Source organism: Eschrichtius robustus, chromosome 14 (assembly GCF_028021215.1).
Source record: "Eschrichtius robustus isolate mEscRob2 chromosome 14, mEscRob2.pri, whole genome shotgun sequence".
In the NCBI taxonomy this organism is placed as follows: domain Eukaryota; kingdom Metazoa; phylum Chordata; class Mammalia; order Artiodactyla; family Eschrichtiidae; genus Eschrichtius; species Eschrichtius robustus.
In genome coordinates, this window is record NC_090837.1 from 8366631 (window position 1) to 8385699 (window position 19069).

The 19069-nt window shown below is 50.7% G+C and overlaps 1 protein-coding gene across 6 annotated transcripts in view; it reads left to right on the forward strand.

Moving 5' to 3' along the window:
- KDM2B (lysine demethylase 2B) overlaps window positions 1-19069 on the forward strand; it is a 123760-nt gene that overhangs the window by 41462 nt on the left and 63229 nt on the right. For all 6 annotated transcript variants that reach the window (XM_068562386.1, XM_068562388.1, XM_068562387.1 and 3 more), the window contains 3 exons: window positions 5768-5883; window positions 11543-11669; window positions 13782-14263. In XM_068562386.1, the coding sequence (XP_068418487.1) occupies window positions 5768-5883; window positions 11543-11669; window positions 13782-14263 (725 nt within the window). The remainder of the gene's footprint in view (window positions 1-5767; window positions 5884-11542; window positions 11670-13781; window positions 14264-19069) is intronic.

Below are 19069 nucleotides of genomic sequence, written 5' to 3' on the forward strand. Positions count from 1 at the left end.
ACACTAGGAATTTTTTCCTGGGTTTTGGGAAGCAAAAACGGGACAGTTGGAATTTGTCACCTTCTCAAGGGCAGGGTGTACATGTGATTCCCAGACATTGATTTCATGAAGTTAAAAAAAAAAGTTGGGAACTGATATCAACGTTATTATCTTGTAGTTTTGCTAAATATGGGCATTAATTTAAAAAAACAACCTGTCAGCTACTTTTGCTGATGTTTCATGAAAGGAGGACTATTCTGACACTAAAAAAGGTGGGAGTACATAATTCCAAAATAAAGGACAGTTACTACTTGAAATTTGATGGGTTTGAGTTTATGAGAATCTATACCATCTTCATTTTTCTTATTTTGTTGTCAACCAGTGAAAACTAAAGGACCAGAGTTTTGGAGTCACTGAACTAGCTGAGCATCTTGGGTCTTCACACCCTCTGAACCAGACGCACATCTGAGATTTTGGTAGCTGGGATGTGGCTTTGGGGAGAGAGCCTTGGGGAATCCCGCCACTGCATGTGAGCTTTTGGGTGTGGAAAGTGGAGAATCTAATTCTGGCATTTCCCACCTCTGACCTGGGTTTTCACCTCCACAGTGTGACCTTAGATGTGCCCTACCTCACGCTGGCCTCAAGCCTCACCATCAGCTCTGTGAAAGCTCATGGATGCCATTGGGTTAGGAAGATTTTAAATGTCACAGTATCTTTGTGAGACTTGGTTTATCTTTTTCTTCTTTTGTCTGAGGGTGAAGGGGTTGGGTGCTAGCTATGCTTCAGAGGTGGTGGTTCTTCAGGCCTCATTCCTGGTTAGTCCAGGAAAGCTGCCTGGAAGAGGAAGACTGTTGAAGGTGACTGAGGAGTAAGATGACCTGGAGAAAGGGGCTTGGATTTGTCCCGTTGAGCTGGCCAGCTCTCGAAGGTGGAGGAGGTGGGAATACAGTGGCCTCGCCAGGGCACACAGAGTCAGAGTCAGAGTTGGGAGTGGCCCGGGAGTCACCAAGATTCAGCCTGGTCATTAGGAGTAAGGAAAGCTGGAGTTGGAACTCAGCAGTGGAACTGGTGACATCTTTTTCCTTCCCTTGACCTGACCTATGGCCAGTTCCCCCTCTGGCTTCACCTGCCCAGGTGAACTGTAGTTAATAGTAATAACTTGCATTACTGAGCAACAATCATTTTATGTACATCACTTCTCTGTAAGAATGTAAGGAAACATCCCCCTACCCCCACTCCCACCCCCTTTTTAAAAGTGAAGTTTCCTGAGGCCCAGAGAGGTGAACAAACTTGTCCAAGGTCACACAGTTAATAAGTGACAGGACAGGATGAGAACCCAGGTGTGTCTAGTTTGAGAACCCACCTGGTTCCCTGTCAGCCTGGGAATCAGCAGGCTTGGGATCTGGTCCCCCTTCTCGGCTGTGTGACTTTGGGAGAATTATGTGCTCATTTAATAAACTTTCTTAAGGGTCCACTTGGCAGTGCAGAACGTGCTGGGGAGGACGTGAGATGTACACTCCATTGTGAGTGTATGTCCAGCCAGGTAGCAGCAGGTGGAGCCCAGTACAGGGGCTTGGGAAGGACCCTGGGGTCCGTGGCTTGGGCTGGCCTGAAAGTATTTCCCATCCTTGCCTTGTAGTAAAATTCACAGTAGCCCCAGGTATTTCTTAGACTTGGGCAAGTCTGAGAAACAGTAACTCCTAGCTATTTAATGGTATAACATGGCTTGGACCTGAGATGATCTATCTGTAAAATGAGTACAGAGCAGAGAAAGGCTGGCAGCGAAGCAGGCTGGGGTGGAGGGGCTCTGGGAAACTGGGGAATTGCTGCTCAGCTCCAGCCTGGTGGGCCCATCTTCTCGTTTTTCTGGAGAGGAAAGGAGTTCAGATAGCCTTGTGAAATTTCCCCATTTTTTTTTTTTTAGTTAATTTAATTTTTTGTTTTTGTTTTTGGCCGCATTGGGTCTTTGTTGCTGTGTGCAGGCTTTCTCTAGTTGCAGCCAGCGGGGGCTACTCTTAGTTGCGGTGGGCGGGCTTCTCACTGCTGTGGCTTCTCTTGTTGCGGAGCATGGGCTATAGGTGCGCAGGCTCAGTAGTTGTGGCGCATGGGCTTAGCTGCTCCGCGGCATGTGGGATCTTCCCAGACCAAGGCTCGAACCCGTGTCCCCTGCATTGGCAGGCGGATTCTTAACGACTGCGCCACCAGGGAAGCCTGAAATTTCCCCATTTTGATAACACAGGTGGGTCAAACTATACACGCCCCTGGGTCTGATGCAGCCCGTGGCCTGGCAGTTTGGGCCCCTGGTACCAGCTATGAGGTCCCAGAGAGGAGAGGCCCTCCTGGCTTCATCCTGGCAGCCACAGTGCCCAGCCCCCAGTGGCCAGCACAGGGAGTTCGTGGGTGCTCCTGAAGGAAGCAGGCCGTGGGCCTCTGTGAGGCACCCCTGAGTTCTGGGACCTTTGGGTTTATCCCTGCAGCAGCCACACAAATGTGGGTCAGGGGCCTTTTCATTCCGAACCCTGAGCGTTTGGGCTGTGGGTCAGACACCATGTGCCCCCGCGGCCTTCTCGGCCCTTCACGTCCCAGAGAATACCCGTCAGTTGGTTTTGTGGGTTGCCTGCTTTCCTTCCATGACTGGATCTGTCCCTTGTCGCTTGGCCTGATAGCCTCTGTTAATCGCCTTCATGTTGTTGGGGACTCTGGCCTGGAAGCAGGAGGCAGATGCCAGCCTCCCCGGTGCAGTCACCAGTCTGGGAACAATTGCTCTCTCGTGCTTCCTGGGATGCAATGAACGAATATTGGGAGGGTGGGTTCAGATGGGGCTTCTGAACGCCGTTATTTCCACTCCCTGGTTCTTCTGGAGGCAAATGTTTATTTTAAAAAAATTTGTTTTTAATCTTTTTTTTTTTTTTTAATTTTTAAAATTTTTTGGCCGCGCTGCACGGCATGTGGGATCTTAGTTCCCCGACCAGGAAAGGAACCAGTACCACCTGCGGTGGAAGCGCCGGGTCTTAACCACTGCACCACTAGGGAAGTCCTAGAAGCAAGCGTTTAAGTAATGGAGCAGATGTGAGGAGGGCTGGGGGCAGGGGCTGGGCAGCTACTCTAATCCAGCCCAGGCTGCCTGACCTACCTGCGAGGCACCGGCCTGGGGAGGAGAGGAGAGTGGAGAGAAGCTTCTAGAACCCCTGGAATGTCAGTACAGATTCCCTGCCCCTCTCCTCGCAACAGCACCTCTCACATCAGGGGAATAGGTGTAAGTCAAGTGAGTCTGCGTTTCCAGAAGGGAGAGTCCGGGGCTGATGAATGCAGATTCACGAGGGTGCCGTTCTTTCCAAAGCCCTCGTGATGGACGGGGCTACCACGAATATCAGCGGCAGTTGCTTACACGGTTTGAGTTCTTACAAGGGAAGCAGTGGTCTTCTTCATTTCACACGGGCACGTGGAGGCCAGGAGAGGGGACAGTCAGGTGCCCCGGGCCACGTGGTGAGTCAGCACTGGGGACAGTCTCCAACCCGGGCCCCTGGACGTGGGCTTTCATAGGCATTAGGTGGGCATGCGAGGAGCATAGGAAAGGGACCCAGGAATCCTTGTCCCATTCAGGCTTCACCCCACCACGAGCATGTGCTTGAACCCGGCCGTCCTAGGTCCCAGTCTTAGGAAATGTTGCTTAAATAATGCTGGTGGTGGTAACAACAATAGTAATAGACAGTGTGGCTCCGCTTGGTAGAAACAAAAAAAAAATGTACAGTTGAGGATATCAGCTGGTACACAGCTGAGGCGCAGAGGCTGAAGCAGATGTGGAAACCGGGACTTGTTTTTTTTGGCCCCGCCGCGGGGCCTGCAGGATCTTGGTTCCCGGACCAGGGATAGAACTTGTGCCGCCTGCAGTGGAGGCGCGGAGTCTTAACCACCGGATCGCCAGGGAAGTCCCGGAAACCGGGAAACCGGGACTTAGAGACGCAGCCGCACTGCTGCGCGGGGCGGGGGGCAGGGAGGTGGTGGGGAAGGATCCCAGGTAGCTCCGCAAGGGCACACCTGGCAGGCAAGGGCACACCTGGCGGGCAGAGCGGCGGGCAGAGCTGTGGGCGGGTAACTGCAGAAGCGGGTTACATAAAGCCTTTGCTCCTGTGCTCCTGGCTGGCGGGTTTCCCCTGCCCTCCCCTGAGCACCACCAGCTCTGTCCCACCTATGGTCCCCAGCAGGGGAGGGCCCGCCGCCCAGAGTGTTGACACAGATGCCAGCAGTGGCCTCGCAGCCTCCGAGCTCTCTTTCCAGGTGGCAGCCCGGCTCCCGGCAGCCGTGGCCACCCGTGGCTGCCCGTGACTCAGGGCTGGCGTGTTCGGCTCACCGAGGAAAGAGGCTGGAACTGCTCCCGCTCGGCGTGGGCGGGGAGGCCTCTATACTTTGCCTCCGAGCGAATGAATTAGGCTCAGGGTTGTGGAGAAGGCTTGGGATCTCAGGTTGCCCCTGTCTGTCCCCTTTCCCCTCTGCTGACCCTCTGTCTTTCACCGTGAGTCCCTTGGCCTCTGTCTGTCCTTGTCTTCACCTCTGTCTTTCTTGGTTCCCTTTTTGCCTCCCCTCCGTGTTTGCAGGCCTGTCTCCCGGGACTCCCAGGCCTGTGCTAATAAGCCTCTGATGCAGCGGCAGTGCAGCATGGCGGTTAAAAATGGAGCCGCTGTCACTCACCTGCTGTGACGTCATTCAGCAAGTGACTTCCTTCTCGGAGCCTCGGTTTCAGCATCTGTAAATGGGAGTGGGTTATAATGCCACCCCTCCCCTCGCTCTGCACTGTCCAGTATGGTAGCCAGGAGCCGCATGGAGGACTGTTGAGCACTGGACACACGTTCAGTCCATCATTGAAGGAATTAGGCGGCTTGCTTTGTCTCTAGCCTTCATGGACCAAGCGGAGGCCAACTCCCTGGGTTCCAATCCTTATAAGTGACTTCACTTTTCTGTGCCTCAGTCTTCTCGTCCGTAATTTGGGGGTGAATATCGCATGTACCTTGTAGGGGTCTTGTGAGGATTAAATGAGAGGAGCCCTGTAAAGCCCTCAGGCCAGTGCCTGGTACAAAGGTAGTCCTCAATTATCCTTCTCATGATTGCAGTGCCAGCCTTTGGGCCAGGAGCTCAGGGAGATGAAAAAGCCGTGCCCCAAGGTGTTAATAAGCTGCAGTCGGCAGGAGAGAGACTTGTCAGCAGTTATAGGGCAGAGCAGAAGCAGAACTGATATGGGGATGCAGGTGTCGTGTGGCTGAGGAGACCACCTGGAAATGGGCCTTGGAGGATTTTGATGGCAGGGGGTGGCTTCGGGCAGAGGAGGCATCTAGGTTCTGGCGGGATGTCACAACCCTTAGTTGTGGCCCCGAGCAATCCTTGACACCTCCTGATGAGGAAAAGGCTTAAGGACATATGAGTAGCCTGAGTGAGGGGTTTTCAGCTCCCTGGCCTGCAGGGGAGAGGGACACGGCCTGCCTCTCTGTTGGCTGCTGCAGCCAGGTCCATTGTAACACTTCATCACCAAGGTCTTCAGGACAAGGGGGTTGGTCTGCAGCTGCCCAGGACCGACTTGAGCTAGCCAGGGGTCACTGCCAGCAGCAGTCGGTGGGGCTTCGGGTCTGGGTCCTCTAGGCCCGCCAGGAGCTCAGCCCTCGGCATCAGGCGGCCCAAGCATCCTCCCTCTGGCCCTGGGTGCTCACCTGGGCCTCCTGCGCCCTTCTGCATGTGGGCGTAGTGAGGGGCCCCAAAGGGCCAGTGGCTGACCCTCTCTGTGCCCTCCCCACCCCAGGCTGGATCCATGCAGTCTACACCCCCGTAGACTCTCTGGTGTTCGGCGGAAACATTCTGCACAGCTTCAACGTGCCCATGCAGCTGCGGATCTACGAGATCGAGGACAGAACGCGGGTGAGGCGGCTTCCTTTTCTTCTCGTGGCCACACCGGCCCCCGAGCTCTGCCTGGTGCTTGGGGTGCACGGGACGGTCATTCCGAAGTCCTTCCTGGTCCCTTGTCCCTCCTGCTCCCTGCCTCAAGCCGGGTCTTGGTCCTGGTTCTGCAGGGCAGGGGGTGCCCGCGAGAGCCCCACCCAGAGCCCCGGGAGTTTCTGTTCACCTCCAGGCCGGTGACAGCCGAAACCCCCTGTTGAAGAGGAAGTATCTCTTGAGAAAGCACCGTGAGATGTCAGGAACCGTGCCTCTTCCTTCTTCCCACGTGTATAAAGGGATGTGAGGGAGTGGGGGGATTTCATGGTTGTTGTGGTGGTGGTTTGGAGCGGGGGAGGCTGGACCTTGGAAGGTAGGCAGGTCTTGACCATGTGGGGACCCCAGATGTGATGTAGGACCCCGAGGAAGCCAGTGTCTGTGAGTCCCCTAGGGACTGTCTGAGTTTTGCCTCAGTGTCTGCTTGTGGCTGGGGGAGGGTCCCCTTTTCTCCTTGACGGTTTCTCAGACACTGCATCCCACCCCCAGCCCCATGCCCTAGGAGCAGGGGCCAAGGCTCAGACACCTGACATGGGCCCTCTGCTGTGCTCTGTTCCATTCCATGAGGTTCCTCTGAAGAGCACTGGCTCTTCCTTGCTGGAACTTGACCCAGCGTCCCCAGGCATTTGAGACAGGTCTGAGAGTGGGAAACTGGGGCAAAAAGGGCCTACGTCTTCTTTTCTCTTACAGTTCTTCAAATATTTCTTCTCTCTCTTTTTTTTAAACTGAGATATAATCCACAGACACAAAGTGCACAATTCAGTGGCATTGAGCACATTCACAATGTTGTGCAGCCATCACTTCTAAGACATTCTCATCACCCCAAAAAGAAACCCCATACTCAGTAGCAGTCACTCCCCATTCCCCCCTCCCCAGCCTCTGGCAGTCACTGGTCTGCTTTCTATCTCTATGGATTTGCCTGTTCTGGATATTTTATGTAAATGGAATCATATAAAATGTCCTTTTGGTCTGGCTTCTTTCACTTAACATCGTGTCTTCAAAGTTCATCTGCGTTGTGGTATTTGTCAGTGCTTTGTTCCTTTTTATGGCTTAATCATATTCCGTTGTATGGATAGACCACACCTGGTCTTCTTGGGCTTTGCCTTGGAGTTGACTTTTTTCCCAGAGAGGGTTGTCATGCCTGGACCCTAAAGAAACATCTCATAGAAGCAGATGCTCTGTGCCCAGGGTTCGTGCCTTTCTTGGTCTTGTTTCCAGGCCTTGGTCTGCATGGAATCACATACATGAGTCAAAGTCTTAGCCACTGTGTATGCATCTGACCTTTTTAATAGCCCCAGTGTTGAGGGACCTCGTCCAAGGGTTTCCTGGGGACCACTTTGAACCATATTCAGTGGGCAGGTAGGTGTGTTAACAAGGTCAAATGTACATTCTTCAGATAGGCCAGTTTGCTGCTGGGATGCCCAGATCTGCAGAGACTGGGTCTTGCTTTGTGGATTTTTGTGCCTCTCTTTTCTGTTGCCTGCCTACCATCCCTTTCCGGGTCTGGCGGGGAGGCCAGTCCCAGCCCTGGTCTGGGGGATGCTGCCCTGTGGCGTTCTAGAGAAAGGCACCATTTGGGTGTGAGTGGTCATCCTATCATCTGGGTCAAGTGTTGTCTGGGACTCTGGCCAACTGTTCTTTGGCCAGCCCTGATGAATGGGCCAGTTTGTTTGTGAGCAGACAAGTAGGTGTGGGATAGAAAAGGAGAAAAAAGTCAAGCCCACAACTTTCCAGGCAATTCCTGAAAGCCAGAGTCGGGCTGGGATTTCTAAAGGCTTCAGGAACTCACTTGGCAGCCGTCCCCCTCCCCCAGGGAATCTGGATCATACATCTCAGTGGATTTGGGCCTCATCATTCCGTTAGGAGCCCAGATCCCCCTCCCCCGTCTGCGGGAGGTGGGAGGGAGGGTAATGGAGTAGAACCCCGAGCACCATGCTGAGCTGCCATGGAATATCGCACCCACGTGGACACGAGTATGGCAGCGCCCCCTCCCCCAAGGCCCACTGTCCCTGTTGTCTCAGTGGGCACCCCATCTGGTTTCCTGAAGCAGGTGGATGGGGGGGGGGGCAGGCGGGCAGGCTGAGCGGGAACCAGCGGCAGGCTGTTTAATCTGCTTTGATTTCTGGTCTTTGGAGAGGGCTTGGCTACAAGGCCCAATTGTTTATGTCTTAGGAGCCAAGGCAGACAAAAGATGCTGGGGAGAGAGAGCACTGGAAGCCAGATAAAATGCCAGGGCTCCTTGTCAGCTCGCTACAACTTAATTCTTTATATCCCTGCGAGCTTTCTTAAGAAGGTTATGGCCATTTAAAAATAGTTTTTCAAGAGTCCTAAAACATGGCTTTGCTTGGAAACCAAATGCTGAGGGTGGGACAGAGGAAACTGTCAGTCTCTAAGCCCCATGGTGTGGGTTTGTTTTAGAGAGATGAATTTGCTTTTGTGGCCCAAGGTGGGGGACCACCCCATAGAGACCAGGGGAACCCCAATGTTCTCCTGTGTGTAGGAAGCATGTCTTGCTCTCATGATTTGAATTTTTCTGGGCTGCATGATAGGTGATTTTACCCTGCTGTCCATAAGGCAAGCACGCACAGGTGCAGGCATTCTGGGACTGGGGGGTTTTTCATTTCCCGACCCCCTTTTGTAGATTAAATCTTTCCCCTCTCATTCTAAAGGTAAGCAGAGGGGTGAAGAGATAACACCGAAGAATGGTTGTGTTGCATGTTTATTATTTGAAGATAACATCTCGACAACTCTCACTACATATTTTTAACTCCAGTTAGCTTGATAAGGGATAGGAATGGTCCAATTGATCATTAAACTGCCGTCTCTCTTATATTTATCTTTTTTTTTTTTTCCCTAATGGCTCTAGTGAAAGCAGCCTTCTCAGGAAAGGTAATGCCAACATGCCCTATTCCCTCTCAGCCAGTGAATCTATTTGGAAATTGCAAATAATTTACCCTTCCTCTCACCTTTCCCCTACCATTGGATTTTTTTTTTCTTCCATTGACTTTTTTTTTTTTTTTCCAGGAGAAAAACAAATTTTAAGACACTTCCCACCCACCCTATTTTAGTTTTTCAAGTCCTTGAGACCTGGGAGCTGTAGATGCACCAAAACATCTTTGGTTCTGATCTCCTGAAGTCACTCAGCTCCAAGAGGAAGGGCTTAGGCCAGGTGCCACTCAAATGGACCTTGGGGAACTCAAACTGACCCCTTGAGACCCGCTGATAGATTGATTACCCACCCCCAGGCTGGGAGCATGGCCTGCTTTCTGACTGCCTTGCCTTTCGGTGAACAACTCAATTTGATGAGGCTCCGAAGCTGTCAACAAATAATGTTGAGCAATCGTGTGTTTAATGTTCCCAGGCATGTGGCTGAAACCTTTTGAAGGAGAAGGGTGGAAGGCGACAACCCGTTTGTAAGTCAATTCTTTGCAAGTTTTGTTCCCTGTGGTGGTCTCTTGGAAGAAAAAAAAAAAAACAAAAAACAAAAAACGAAAAAGAATTTGAATTCCTTCATCAGCATTTGTTTTCACCCAGCTGGTTTCCCTTGGGTTCAGCAACAGTGAGGGGAGACTTATCTTCCTCTCCTGAACTACAGCCAAAAAAAAAAAAAAAATTTTTTTTTTCCTAACCTAGAAAGATTCTCAGGCGCCATGGTGCCCATCAGGGCAGAGTGGCTCAGACGGTTTCCCAAATTGGAAAAGTCAAAAGCAACTTGAGTGTTTTACCAATCGAGTCAGGAGATGTGAGTGAGGGTCTGAGAAGAGGCAGGCCTACCTGTCCTCAGCCTGCTCTGTAGGTTTTGATGATTTGTTTCAAAATTGCTTGGCCCTTGTTCTGGAGTGGGGGTGGGGCTGAGAACTGCCCCCTCCCCAAACTCTCTTCACAGGAGGACAGGGTCTGCCTCAGGCCAAAGAGCCTTTTTCTCCTTTTCAGACTCTGGAGGACACTGATCCAATGACTGAAAAAAGATTAATACTCTCCCAGCGATAAAACTGGGGTTCTCGGGAAAGTAGCTGGAGCCAAGGAAACCGCTAGATGATGTTCCCAACTCCATGCATCCCCCTGAAGAGCTCAAAAGCATGTGGCGGCCAGGATCTCATTCCAAAGCACACCATCCACCAGAGGCAGGGAGGTCAAATGGACCCAGGACGCAGATGGGAGAAGCGAGGCTCCCTCAGTGTGGGAAAAAGGCCTCGCAGCTGGAAACTGTGTCAGTGGGGCCTGGGGTGGATGGGGAACTGGAGCTGAGACTCTCCGAGGGCAGGGTGGGGGCCTTTTCCAGGTGGGCACTGAGAGATGCAGGAAAATAGTATTTTAGGGCAGATGGAGCACCCAGGTCAGCTTGTATTCAATTCGCCTTCCTCCCAGATGTAGAATGTCGCCTGTTGGTTGTGAGCAAAGCAAGGTGGGAGAGTGTGCTTCCTTGACATCCAACTCCCTGAGTTCCTGGAGGACAGGAGAGGTGAGGAGGGGTCTCTGGCTCCTGCACAGGTTCCTCAAGGCAGACCCACCCTTGGTGAGAGGGTCCAGGAGTGAGTGTGGACATGTGGGATCCATGTGTAGCCTCGCAGAAGAGGGCCCAGACGTGGTAGACAGGGACCACCTCCCACCACCCTTGCCTGCTCGGGATGTAGTTTCTGGAAGGCTCTTCTGTGCCAGGGCCATCAGTGGTATTTCTTCCTCCCCATCTCTTGCTGCCATCTCATCGGTGTAGACCCCATGCTGCCACCCATCAGAATCCCCCTGGGGCTGGACCTTTCACAGCTCTGATGCACAAAGCTCTCTGCACCTATACTTCCTCCCCTGTAAGAAACAGCCAAAAGAGAATCTCCAGCTGGACTGCTGCTCCAGACTCGGGGTTGTGTCCCCCAGTGTTAGGATGGTCCAGGGTCACACCAGGAACTTGTGTCAGAGGGAGTCATCTGTGGAGATACAGGCTGGAAGTGCCAGGTGTTGTAAGGGAGGAGCAGGAGGTGGACCCCTCTGAGGCCCCGCCCCTGTGGTAGGAGAGGCCGCGCCCCCTCCATCCTCATTGGTCCGCCTCCTGCGGCCTCCCTCTTTGGGTACTGGATATGCTTGACTGCCTGTCTCTGCAAATGGTTAAGGTTTGGGGTTTGATTTCTGTTTTTCAAGGGGGGAGGGAGGGGTAGTAGAATTTTGGAGAACCAGCAAGGAGCCTGTGCCTGTTGTAGCTAGAATCAGGCAGGGGCTCGCATCCGCAGGTACCCGCACCCTCCATTAGCAGGTCAGGAGACAACTCTGTTTCTCTGTATCTCACAGAAGCACAAAGTGGACCCCGTACAGCTTTCCCTGCGCAAAGCTCAGGGACCTTTGAAATGATGCTCTTACGTAGGCCTCTTCACCCGCTCTTCCTCCTCATTTGTGCATGCTGGTATCTTGCCCCTTCCAGCACTTCCCTCCAGCCCACCCCCATTTTTCCTTCCCATCATTTGTGCTCTTGCTAAGATGATGAAAATAACTCCCACCCCCAGGAATTTTCCCCTCCCCCGACCCCAGTGCCGTTCTCTCCCTCCTTTCCCCTCTGCCGTCCAGAAACTGACCTCTGCACCTGGATCTTTGCTTTCAGGTGCAGCCCAAATTCCGTTACCCCTTCTACTATGAGATGTGCTGGTATGTCTTGGAGAGATACGTGTACTGTGTGACCCAGCGGTCCTACCTCACTCAGGAATACCAGAGAGAATCAATGCTTATTGGTGAGTGAGCCTTGCAGTCTGGCCGCCTCGACGGCTCAGCTGGGGCAGGAATAATTTTTTTCAGTGGGGCTTTGGGAGTCCTGGGTTCTGGGAATTTTTGAGCCTGAGTGTCAGCAGATTCCTAGAGACCCTTGAGGAGGGGAGGGGAAGCCATCCTTGTCAGTTTCCCACTTGGAATACAGAGTCCAAGGGAAGGAAATTGTGACCCCAACAGAGTCATCTTGGTGGCCCCCAAGTCTTGCTGGTTGACTATGCAGATGTGGGGTGGGGCCAGTCCCGGGCATGGTTGCTGAGACAGGCTCCCTACAGAGCAAAGGATCCTGGTTCTTTTTTTTAACCCCTCCCTGGCCACCAGCTGATTCTTTTTTCTCCCTGTGTTGGGGGTTAGGTTTTTGTCTATATAGAAGGAGGCCTAAGAGATGCAGCCAGTCCCTCAAAACCCAGGCCAGCTAAAAGCTAGAGGGAGGGGTGACCAGGGCTGGGGATGCAAGCTTGGCAGAGCAGTGGGTGGTTTTGACAGAGGCAGGGAGAGAGCTTTTATAAGCCACAGCTGCAACGCCCTGTCCTGCTGCCATTACTTAAAGGGACATCATCCCCCCAAAATGGCTCAGTCCTTGAATCTTGACTCACAGGCACCCACCCTAAAGTTGCATCTAGCTGTGACAGCCCCGAAGAGCAATCTGTAGGAAGAACGTGCTTCTTCCCCTCTGCCTCTGCGCTGTTACTGCCGAAGGGTTTTTCCTGGATGCTAGAGTCACTGTGCCTCATTCACTGCATCTTTCTCATCATGGGATAGAAAAATGTGACTGGTCTGTCTCCGTTAGGGTCTGCACGATTTCTCCTGCAATCTCCAAGAGTTTTAGATTCTTTTTTTTTTTCACACTGTAAGCCTCTTCCTTCCTTCCCTTGACTCCCCTCCTGACTTTAGGGGTTTCAGGGCAGACATGTGATGGGGAAATGTTTCTCCCGGGATCTTTACTGGGGAGTGCCTCCTGGAAATTCAGTTCTGTCGGCTGGGGTGGGGTGGGGTGGGGGTGGTTCTCTTGTGAGTTTCATTCCTGTTAGATGATTCAGGCATTGAAAAATACCAAAATCCTACAGCCTGCTCTTCTGAAGTTTCCAGCCGGTAGGAGATGGGAAATGACTGTGAAGTAGTGTGATAACCTCTGTTGTTGCAGTAGCTACACGTTCCCGTGGGGACGAGAGGCTTGATTTTGTGGCATTCCCCAGGACCAGGCAACTGAGGGTCACTTCTCTCATTTGGAAATTTAGGGCCATAGAAGAAAGTTCCCGATTTCATTCCAGGCTTGAGAGGAAATGTTGAGGCAATGTTTGGGTCATTGGTGCCCATTTTTTTCTTAAATTTTCTTGCAACTGTTTCCCCCTGCCTCTCCAGTCCATCTGCCAAAGAGAAGGGGGGGTGTTCGGGAGACACCTCACTTTTTTGAGTGCTAGTTGTGTGCCAAGAACTGTGCTCTGTGATGCCTTATTTAATCCTCACTACAAGCCTTCAGGGGAAGTATTCTTTGCCTATATTTTGAAACAGCATTCTTGGGATATAGTTTATATATCATACAATTCACCCATTTAATGTGTACCATTCAGTGGTTTTTAGTCTATTCCCAGGGTTGTGCAAACATCAGAACAGTCAATTTTTAGAACATTTTCATCATCCCAGAAGGAACTCTGTACCCTTGAGCTACCACCTCCTCCTCTCACCCCATGCCCATGCCCTCAGCCCTAAGCAACCACTCATCTACTTTCATTCTCTATAGATTTCCTCCTGTTCTGGACATTTCATATGAATGGAATCATATAATATGTACTCTTTTTGCCTTATTTTTACACACTGAAAGGTACAATGCCAGGTGTGTTCAGAGAGGTGAGGCAACCTGTCAGGGTACACACGGCTGGGGAAAAGCAGAGCTCTGACTGACCCCAGCCTTTCTAGAGCCTGAGGGAGGCAGAGGCCATTAGAATTGTCAAAAGAACTCGATTTGCAGGGTAAAGGGGAGGGGTAGTGCGTGGGGGTCCCGGTTACTTCCAACAGGGAGTTCGGGATGTTCATCTCAGTCTTTCTTGTGACATTCTCCCCCACTCCCCACCCCGTAGATGCCCCAAGAAAGCCCAGCATAGACGGCTTCTCATCTGATTCCTGGCTGGAGATGGAGGAGGAGTCCTGTGAGCAGCAGCCCCAGGAGGAGGAGAAGGAGGAGGAGGGGGAGGAAGAGGAGGAGGGTGCAGATAAGACGCCCAAAGCTCCCACCGATGGCCCTGCCTCGCCCACCAGCACCCCCTCCGAGGACCAGGAGGCCCCCGGGAAGAAGCCCAAAGCCCCTGCCATGCGGTTCCTCAAAAGGACTTTGTCGAATGAGTCAGAAGACAGCGTGAAGTCCGCCACGGTGCCCATAGACTACCCCAAGACGCCCACCGGCTCTCCCGCCACCGAGGTCTCTGCCAAATGGACCCACCTCACCGAGTTTGAACTGAAGGGCCTGAAAGCTCTGGTGGAGAAACTTGAATCCCTCCCGGAGAACAAGAAGTGTGTTCCTGAGGGCATCGAGGACCCCCAGGCACTCCTGGAGGGTGTGAAGGTGGGCAGGGGGTCACCCCGGGCTGGGCAGCTGAGGAGGGTCGGGCAGGTTCTGTTTAACAAGCAGGTTCCTGAAGGCGGCTCAGCTCCGGGGGGCTTGGTGCAGACTGTCCTGGGGGTACGTCCATGTGCGGAGAGGGTCCTTTGGTCTAAGCAAGCCCATCTAGGGTGTCCCAGCAGAGGCCACTGTTGAGACTTGCAGGGGTATCTCATGGTGGAAGCTGGCTCTGCAGTTGACAATGGACTCTCTCAATGAACTCTCTCAGGACTTGTTGAAAATTGGAGGCTTCATGGGAAGTAGGCGTTACTGCCTACAGTGCACCGGTGATGCTGTTGTTGGGCCTGGGGACAGACTCCTCCATCCTGGTCAGGAGGACTTGCTGCTCTGGGCTGGCTTCCCCCGGAGCATGCTTCTGTTTCATGTGAGCAGGTTGTACATCCTGATTGTCTTCTAGGTGGCCAGTTAAGGGCCACCTGGCCACCCAGGATTCAGAGGTCTCCAAGTAGAGCCTAATTATTGAGCAAACTCATTGAGCACCAGCTGTGTTGGCCATGGGGGAATGGGAAGCAGGCAGATAAAGAAATCAGGAGGGAATTCCCTGGTGATCCAGTGGTTAGGAATCGGTGCTTTCACTGCTGTGGCCTGGGTTCAATTCCTGGTTGAGAACTAAGATCCTGCAAGCCGTGCAGTGCGGCCAAAAACAAACAAAAAAGAAATTAGGAGACAGGGAATTGAGTGCCACAGTGTGTACCCAGGGCATGGGAGTGGTGTGAGGGGACACTTATTGGCCACACCAGGGGCCAGGGCTCTGGGACAGTTATGCAGTGGGAATTTGAGTTGGGCCTTAGAGACTGCGTAGGAGTCCTCCAGATGGGGAAGGCTGTTCTAGGCAGAGTGCAAACGTGCAATGTATTTAAGAAACAGGAAATACATTGGGAGGCCTTGTCTTGTGGTAATCATAACATTTGTTGAAAGCTTACCACCTGCCGGGTACCAGTGCTAGGGAAGTGGTAGGTACCCGTATTATCTGCACTTAACCGATGATGAAGTAGACTCAGGGAGGTTAAGGGACATGCCTGAGGTGACAGAGCAGGTAGATAGTAGGGCTGGGATGAAGCCTCCAGAGTGCCTGTGTGGATATCACTACTTGGAACTGCCTCCTGTCTCAGCATTGGTAAGGCTTTTTGATGTGAGGCCTCAGAGACATTTGGGCTTCCTTCTCCAATGTCTGATTCTCAAGTGAATCCAGCTGCCCGCCGCGGTTGGAAACTGAATTTGTCTCTTCTTTGATGGCTGCAGACTCAACCGAGGACTTGTTAATTAGTTCATTTGTATATTTGTTTGTTTAGAAAACATTGCATCAGGCCCTGGAATCTAGAAATATTAAGACTGTTCTGCTACCCTTGAGGTGCTCAGTGATGAGGCGCTGAACTCTTGGGGTCTAGTGGAGGGGAGACCTGGGGCCCAATCAGGTAGCTTAACAGGTACCACCAGCAGAGGGAACTGGTGTACAAGATCTTTAATCCAGGTTATGTCTTACTTTATATAGCAGGTATACCCCCTACAGGTGCCACAAAATTAAAATCTTATAACTCTGGGAAATTGCCAGGTAAAAGAACTCTGTGGTGAATGTCCCGACAAAACAAATCTTTACTTTCAAATAGGTCTTTTTCATTGACTGTTTTGGAGGTTGCTGACCTCTCTTGAGAGTTTTGTGAAAATACGCTTATACACACAAAATTTTGTGTGCAGAATCAGGGGGTCTTGGACTCCTGAGCCTATTCCTGGACCTCAGAATAAGAACCTCTAATCTTGTGGAATGGAGTTTTTGGGTTTCCTAAAGGAAATATTGGGTTTCCTAAAGGAAACCTTAGACTTCTGTCATGTGGCTACTTTTTTCTTCTAAGATCCTATAAAGTGAAAGCAAGCTATTTTCATCAATAATAAAATCACTAATAGCATTAAGGTTCCAAAATGTTGTAAATGAGTTAAAAAAAACCCCACATTCATCTGAAGAGGAAATGTTGTTCTGTGCTTGTGAAGAGCCTTTTTTACTTTGTTATGTTTATGTGCAGTGTTCCTGGTTGGTCAGATTTCTTTCTAGGGGTAGGACTCAGACCCTTGTATCCCTCACCTGTACCCACCTGATCGACCTCTGAGACTGGATTCAGCCTAGGCCCCGTGATGGTGTGAAGGAGGCCTGGGGTAGGGGCTTAGACAAAGTTCAAGGATCCCAGTTTCCATCCTCCCCAACCGCCACCATGGGGTTCAGTGGCAGCTCATGATAATATGTGGTAATGAATCTCAATTACTGTCTGTTGTTGTAGATCTTTTTCATATATAAACTCATTTAAACCTCCTAGCAATCCTCTGTGGTACTTTTGTTACCCCCATTTTACAGATGAGAAAATTGAGGTACAGATAGGTTAAGTAACTTGTCCAAGGCCACACATACTGCTCGATGGGGGAGTCCATGCGCTCACACACTAGACTATGCTTTTTTGGCCGCTATAGAGAAAGTGATTTTCTCTCTTCTCAGAGGCGACTCTGAATTTAGGGGGAAGGTAATAAGGTGACTGTTTGGACTTCCTTTACAGAACAAGCAACATATTTGTTTGGTCCTGGGACAAAAGTTGTAAATTGGCAGTCCCAGGGCCAAATCCAGCCTCTAGGCATTGCATTTGGCCTGTATAGTGTTGAACATATTTTTGTAATTACTTGCTAACATTAAAAAATCAGGAGAATAAATTAAAGTCAAGAAAGTTATATAAAATATCCTGGCTATCCTGGCTCATGTTCCTGACTGGCTACAAGCAGCAGGAAGTGAGTAGCAGGTGATCTCATACACCCCAGTCCCCACCACTCCCTACTGTCTCCCTAATGTCTACTTACCATTCGGCTCACACATCTCTTTTTAGTATAATCTAACCATTTAGCTTACTTATTGAACTTACCTGTCTCCAGAGATAGTTATGGTCTTGAGCCTTGTCTGAGGAGGGCCTTTTTCAGGCTAAAGAGCTTATAAGCTGGGTGGACAGGTCTCCTTAGAGCCCCAGGAAAATTGGAGCCTCTGCTAGCATCTCTGAATGCCGTGTGGCCTGTATGGGGGAATTGGACCACTCGTCTTTTCCAGAGTAGGTAGATAGAGCTACTTCCTTGCTCTCTGGCCAGGCCATTAGCCCCAGTCCCTCCCAGTCCCTGGAGACCCAGAGGAGATTTTGAACCCAAGACTGGCCTCTAGAGTGAGTGTTGTCACAGAAAGCGAGCAGCTTCTTCCTGGCTGCACGCTTAGGTCCCTTTGTTCACTCTTCTCAGATGTTGGGGTTTCTTTTACACTGGCTGAGAACTAAAAGTCAGCTCAGGAATGTGGGTCCAAGACAGAATTCTTAGCCGATGCCCACTGCCTCCACTACCATTGAGTGATTTGTGTTTCTCACCAGTGGTGGTTCACCCTTGACGGTTGATCAGTTATGATCTTTGGCTTGTGTTGCAAAAAGATGATGTCTTCTTTACTTCTCTCTCTTTCTCTGGGACCTCAGAGACTGCTGCTAATGGTGGCTCATGGTAACCAGAGCCCCTGGGATTAGAGACAGTCCCCAAAATAAGTCAGCCTCCAGATGGCTAGGTTTTAGCTTTTATCAAAAACCCATTTTTTCCTTTCATTTTTAATGTATGGTGTTTTGTTTTTTTTTTTAATTTTATTTATTTATTTATTTTTGGTTGCGTTGTGTCTTCATTGCTGCGTGGGCTGTCTCTAGTTGTGGCGAGCGGAGGCTACTCTTCGTTGTGGTGCACGGGCGTCTCGTTGTGGATGCTTCTCTTTGTTGCAGAGCACGGGCTCTAGAACGCAGGCTCAGTAGTCGTGGCGCACGGGCTTAGTTGCTCCGCGGCATGTGGGATCTTCCCGGACCAGGGCTCGAACCTGTGTCCCCTGCATTGTCAGGCGGATTCTTAACCACTGTACCACCAGGGAAGTCCCTATGTTTTTTAATTGTGGTAAATTATATACAACATTTATCATATTCATTAGTTAATTAATTATAATTACCAGATCACCAGTTTAGAATCTTGAAGGAAGAAACATATACCATTTTAACCATTTTAAAGTGTACAGTTTAGTGGTATTAAGTACATTTACAATACTGTGCAACCACCACCCCTGTCTAGTTCAGAACTTTTTCATCACCTGAGGCAGAGCCTTGTACCCATCAGCAGTCTCCATTTCCCCCTCCCCCACAGTCTGCTTTCTGTCTTTATGGATTTACTGATTCTGGATATTTCATCTATTTAAGAGTTTTAAGTGTAGGGAGTTACCTGGTGGTCCAGTGGTTAGGATTCAGGGCTTTCACTGCTGTGGCCTGCGTTCAGTCCCTGTTGGGGAACTGAGATCCTGCAAGCTGCGTGACGTGGCCAAAAGAAAAAAAAAGAGTTTTAAGTGTAATGTTGTTAAATGATGAGTGTAAAAAAAAAAAAAAATTAAACATTATAGGCTAGAGGATAGAAAACGTCCCCTTCCTCAATTTTCACATCCTGGAAAATAACCTTTGTTAATCACTGACTGAATGTACTTCTGGAGCTTCCCCCTCACTCCTATGTATACAAACATATATAAATTTGTTTTTAATTAGTTCATACTTGCTTTTGTCCCTTAAAGCTTGCTTTTTTGTGTCTGTTTCTATAGTTCTAGTTTACTCCTTTTTGTGGGCAGGACTTTTGAAAGTTGAGTTTTTCCTTGCAGCCATGCTAATGAGAGTACCTCAGTGACCCTATGGTTTAAGCAAGGCCAAGTGAGCTCAGTCGGACCTT